Source organism: Budorcas taxicolor, chromosome 7, assembly GCF_023091745.1.
Source record: "Budorcas taxicolor isolate Tak-1 chromosome 7, Takin1.1, whole genome shotgun sequence".
Classification (NCBI taxonomy): domain Eukaryota; kingdom Metazoa; phylum Chordata; class Mammalia; order Artiodactyla; family Bovidae; genus Budorcas; species Budorcas taxicolor.
In genome coordinates, this window is record NC_068916.1 from 41,887,225 (window position 1) to 41,893,665 (window position 6,441).

A 6,441-nucleotide genomic window follows, 5' to 3' on the forward strand; every position below is an offset into this window, starting at 1 on the left:
TCTTTTTTTTTTTTTAAGTTCTTTTCCTGAGGTTGGCTGCCAAGTATTTCTTGACAGCTATTCAATTTATTATGGGAGCAACTGTTGCTGTCCTTGAAGATTGTCCATGTGGCACTTGAAGAGGGGTTCGGTTTGGAGTCATCCTCAAGGCCTCCAACCTGAGTTCCCACACATGACCTTGAGAATGAACATCTACAGATATTTCCTGGGAGACTTCTGGCCAGCACTTTGTCGTAGCCCTTACTAAGGATCTCAAGAATGACATTTCTCTCCTCCACAGGGTATTAGAATTAGTAGAGATGTTTCACAGCATAGAGTCTGGGCTCTCCACCATGGTAATTCAGAGTCCTAAATATCCAGAAAAAAGTTTAACTTTCTTGTTTTATTTTTTTAATGCTTTATTAATTGTAAAATTTTGTGTCATAGGGGCTTTATTTTGTTTAAATTTATTTAGATTCTGACATATGTATGTTCTTTCCTGTGTTGTGTTTTCTGGGTATAAAGAAGTGATGTTTTTATAAGTATGAGCTTTGCTACAGAACATCTTCTCTCCTTGGGCATTATAAATGAAAGCGTGCATTTCTAAAAACATGTTCAATTGAATTTCCAACTCTTCCTTCCATTATTGAGTGGGGAGCTTACATAAGAAACTTCCAGAAGACAAATTCAATCAGACTTTTATGATTCTTCTTTCTGTTAAATAGTAGTCATTTTATTTCCTATAAAAATGTTAGATAGATGTAAATTGGACAGAGGTTGTTTGCAGAGGCATCACTGATTCACTCAGAAAATTCTCTACATTTTTTTTTTTTTTCCTTTTGGGTGCAGCCATTTTGCCTTCAATCTAGGCTTTGGCAGTAAAAACAGCTCCAAACTTTATCTGTAATATTTATAGACTAACAGCAATATTCTAGTACCAATTGAATTTAAATGAGCCTCAGTTTTCCTCTCTGTTATCATAAGTCTAAGTCACATACGAATTTGATTTTTTGTCTTCGTTGTTTTCACGGTTTTTTTTTACTTTGAAATTATTATGAAAGATGGAAGTGAACTTAATATGTAGATTAAATTAATCTCTCCCTAGTTGCACAGTTCTCTTAAAATACTGGAGACTGACAAATTGATTAATTCTGCTCTTTTTGAGAGAAAGAGACAGAGAGAATGACACACACTCTGTCACTTTCACTCAACTTCTAATCCTTTTAAAGAAAAGGGGACAACTCTAAATTATATATGGACTGATCTGTTTAATGAAATATTATTTATTTTGTCAATTTAGTAAAATAATGAAGTGAAAATTTGCATCATAAATGTTATCAATGTATCATAATTCTGTTTTATATTTTTTCATAATATAAATGAGCCAATATAATAAGGCTTGTCCAGTCTCTGGTTTAAAATGACATTGTGGGAAAGTGGTCATATATTATTTCCAGAATGGTCTATATTATTAGAGAGAGAGAGAATGCTTTATGTTTTAAGGAAACATATATTATGAACCAGTTTTACCCAGAGGATTAGATGGATCAAGTTTCAAGAAGTACAGGTAAAATTTATTTTAGATTTTAGAGATAAGCAGAGATTTACCAAATAGACCAGTATTCCAGGGTGACATAATTTGTGTATGAAAGTTGATGGCATAGTGGAGAAAGCAAAGAGTTTTCTCTAGATAGAGCATAGAATCTTGGACTTCATGAGAAGAATGTTTGGAAAAAGTGAAACACTATTGCGGCTCAAGAATATTAGCTTCTTGTAGAGTTCTGTGTCTTTTACTGTCTCTTACAGCATTGAATATGAAAATTGCACTTAGAACAAATAATCCATAAACTAAAACCAACCCGCTAAACCTATACCTACAGCTCATACCCTTTATGAACTGAAAGCATTTCCTGTTACCAGTGTCCTCATGGCCCCTTTCACATCTTTGTTTCTCAGAGTGTAGATAATGGGGTTTAAAAGTGGGGTGACTATGGTGTAGAAAAGGGAGACAAACTTTCCCTGGTTTTTGGAGCTACTTTTAGCTGGCTGAAGGTACATGAAAATGATGGTCCCATAGAAAATGATGACCACAAGCAGGTGGGAGGAGCAGGTCCCAAAGGCCTTGCTACGCCCTGCTGTTGATTTAATCCTCAACACAGCTCGCGTTATAAAGCCATAGGAGACTAAGATGAGTGACACAGGGACAATGAGAAAGATTACACTGGCCACGAATAGTTCTACTTCATTGAAAGTTGTGTCCACACAGGCCAGTTTTATGAGCACTGGCACCTCACAAAAAATATGGTCCAATTTGCGATGACCACAAAGAGGCAGCTGCACAGTAAGGGAGCACTGAATAAGGGAGGTGATGAGGCCACTGAGCCACGCTGTGCTGGCCAGGGATGCACAAAGCTGAGGATGCACAATGGTTGTGTAGTGCAGAGGCCGGCAGACAGCAGCATAGCGATCATAAGCCATGACCGCTAGGAGAATACACTCAGAGGAACCCAGCCCAGTGGCTACATAGAGCTGGGCCACGCATCCGCCATAGCTCATGTTCTTGTCTTTCTTATTCATAGTAACCAGCAACTGTGGGGCAACACTGGTGGTGAAGCAGATGTCTACACAAGAGAGGTTGCTGAGGAAAAAGTACATTGGAGTGTGGAGTTTGGGGTCCAAGTAAGAAACTAAAATGATGGCAGTGTTTCCCAGTAGGTTTAAGATGTAGAAGAGCAAAATTATAATAAAAAGTATTCTCTCTAGTTGGGGCTGATCAGAAAATCCCAGGAGAAGAAACCCTTTTTCAGAGCTGCTGTTGCTTTCTTCCATTATCTTGCAGACTGCAATTCATAAAAGGGTTTATACTCTGAAGATAGAAAGTGAGGAGGTGAATATTATTAGTAAACTGTAATTGTTTCCAATATGATTATTTTTCTCTTACAACATTCAACCATGTTGTGGAAGAATGATAGCAGTTTCCTCAATGTATATTTTTCTCAATGTATATTTTTGACAGAAAATACCTCTCCCCATGTTTCCTTGAAGTAGATGCCACCCCAATAGGAGGAACTCTAACACAGACACCATCACAATGCTCGATTCTTTTCATTCTTAATCCAAAAGGGTATCATCTGCTTGACATTCTTCATCTAGCAGAGACATCTCTGTAAATTTAGTAATGTGCATTTGTGAGACTCTATTCTATCAGTTCATGGAGTTGCAAAGAGTCAGACATGACTGAGCAACTGAACTGACTGACTGACTGATTCTATCAATGGTGGTTGCAGACTCCTAGAAGAGTCTGCTATTGTTATCTAAAAAAATTATCCAATGGTAGACAAATATGGAGGAGACATTGGGAAAAATAACAGTTATATGTGGAGAAAATGTAGGTTAGATGCAAGAAGTGATGACATCCCAGGCATGGAAAGAAGTTTGAACCAATGTGGCCGAGAAGGGAACTCTTAAAGAGGTGGGTGGTCTTGAGAAGAGAGGAAAGAGACTAGATGAGAATAACAATAGCATCACCATGATACCGACTAATTGGTTTGGACACTGGTGTTGACTTAACACAGAGTTTGAACTGTGGACATTTTTAACTAAAGACCCAGTAGTTAGCAGTCGCTCACACACACATTATTCCATGGTTCCTTCTTCACGTCCCACCTCCTTCTCTTCAATTACCTCCTTTCCAATAATTTTTAACATTTTTTGATTATTGTAGAGTAGCTTACAAGTATTTAGAGATGAGTTAGAGAAGTAGTTTATCTTGTCTCTCTCCTTTATAGGTATTTCCACTTAAAATTTTCATACCTTTTTCTATTAAAATCCAATAGTTGAAAAAGTATTTTGGAAATAATTTAATGCTTCTTATATTCACTTAATTGTTTATTATTTCATTTGAAAGTGTACTTTGAACACATTACATTTTAGTACATAATATTTGAATAATAAAAACAAATTTTTAAAATAATATTTACTTATGATATCTTCATTTAAAAATGATTACTGTTAACTGCTTAGTGTACCAGAAGAAACAGCTTAGTTTCTTCATCTTTACTTACTTTCATCTCCATACTTCTTGCTCAACACCTGTAAACATTAATAAAAACTTACAATTAATTATTATAATGGGGATAAATGTTAAACTGGTGGTAGTCAAATTATAAATTAATAATTTCTTTAAGTAAATACTATCTATTTTTATAATTTTCAATACTTTATGCTGCTTATACTTACTATATATCCAAATCTTGTATTTTTATGTTATATCAAAAGTTTAAAGCACAACAAAAAAAACTAACTTTCAAAGATTACATGAAGTTTCATCATGTAGGAAATGTGACTTATTTTATTATTTGCCATTAAAGTTGGTTATAATTTGTTATTATATTTATATATAATATAATCTACTGTATTTACATAATTTATAATTATATATACATACATATATATAAAATTATATGTGATGCAATGATGTATGTGATATATAAAACTATACATAATTATATATACAAAATGTTCACAGAATATTGTCTTATCTAAAAAAATCTATATATTTATTCACATTAATAATCTGTTTTGACTTTCTTTAATATAATATGGAAACGAAATAGAACAAAATCCCTCTGTAGTTAAGGAAAAATATGAAAAATAGTATTTTTATTTGAATTAGAATAATATAGATGAAAAAAGGGAAAAAATTTGGTCTATAAGCACTTTACTTACAGTTTCAGTTATTAGTTTTGCTAATAGACTGTGGTGTTGGAGAAGACTTGTGAGAGTCCCTTGAACTGCAAGGAGATCCAACCAGTCTATCCTAAAGGAAATCTGTCTTGAATATTCGTTGGAAGGATTGATGCTGAAGCTGAAACTCCAATACTTTGGCCACCTGATGGGAAGAACTGACTCACTGGAAAAGACCCTGATGCTGGGAAAGATTGAAGGCTGGAGAAGAAGGGGACGACAGAGGATGAGATAGTTGGATGGCATCACTGACTCGATGGATATGAGTTAAGTAAGCTCTAGGAGTGGTGATGGAAAGGGAAGCCTGGCATGCTGCAATTCATGGGGTTGCAAAGAGTCAGACACGACTGAGCAACTGAACTGAACTGAATACGATACATTTGAATCAGTTCTAATGAGGTGAATGAAACTGGAGCCTATTATACAGAGTGAAGTAAGCCAGAAAGAAAAACACCAGTACAGTATACTAATGCATATATATGGAATTTAGAAAGATGGTAACGAAAACCCTGTATGAGAGACAGCAAAAGAGACACAGATGTATAGTCTTTTGGACTCTGTGGGAGAGGGAGAGGGTGGGATGATTTGGGAGAATGGCACTGAAACATGTATAATATCATATATGAAACAAATCCCCAGTCCAGGTTCGATGCATGATACTGGATGCTTGGGGCTGGTGCACTGAGACGACCCAGAGGGATGGTACAAGGAGGGAGGAGTGAGGGGGGTTCAGGATGGGGAACACGTGTATACCTGTGGTGGATTCATGTTGATGTACGGCAAAACCAATACAATATTGTAAAGTAATTAACCTCCAATTTAAATAAATAAATTTATATTTTAAAAAAACATTAAAAAAAAAAAAAAAAGAATTCGGTAATCACTCAGTCATGTCTGAGTCTTTGCAAACCCATGGACTGTAGCCCCTCAGGCTCCTCTGTCCATGGAATTCTCCAGTCAGGAATACTGGAGTGGGTAGCCCTTTCCTTCTCCAGGGGAACTTCCTGACCCAGGGTTCCAACCCACTTCTCCTGCATTGCAGGCAGATTCTTTACCATTTGAGCCGCCAGGAAAATGTATATGAAAATCAAGACAGTGTGTGTGTGTGTGTGTGAGTGTGTGTGCACACACCAAAGTCCCTTCATGATCTTCCCCACCACTTCCCTTCCAATCACTATCATCTAGCACCTGCACCTCTGCCAGAGTTCCCAAATTGAAAATCTTTTACACTCTTCCCCCAGTCACCTCCTTCTTTACAGAGGGGAACAAAGTAAAAAATTTCAAATATAAAAAAGAAAGTTCTAGGTGCTGGTAAACACTTTAGATAATCTTCTAATCTTAATATTTCTACTGCTATTTTGAAAATATATACTAAACATTTCGAACAATGGCTAACATTGTACCTTCATTATCATCAGGAACAAAACAAACAAAATCTCACCAAATTAAATGTAATAAAGAAAAAAGGTACTGACATTCATCAGAATTGTTGAAGAAATCCCAGAATGGGACCAGTAGGCCTTGAAGGGAAGAAGAGGTTATTCAATGTCACTGATATAGGCAACACCCCCAAAATATCAAAAATAATTTCCCTTTAAATGAAGTTCTTACTATTTTGTGAACAGTTGTGCACACATCTAATGGACAAGGAGGCAGGGAGCAATCAGGGAAAATGTGTAGAGGAAACTCTGGCAAGGGACTGGTAGAGCTATCAAA

General features: G+C 36.0%; 1 protein-coding gene across 1 annotated transcript; it reads right to left on the bottom strand.

Annotated features, from left to right (window-relative positions):
- Positions 1-1,869: 1,869 nt before the first annotated feature.
- LOC128050605 (olfactory receptor 2G6) lies at positions 1,870-2,808 on the bottom strand. Its single transcript, XM_052642886.1, has one exon. It carries the CDS (start codon positions 2,806-2,808, stop codon positions 1,870-1,872), a length of 939 nt encoding a protein of 312 aa, XP_052498846.1.
- Positions 2,809-6,441: the final 3,633 nt, after the last annotated feature.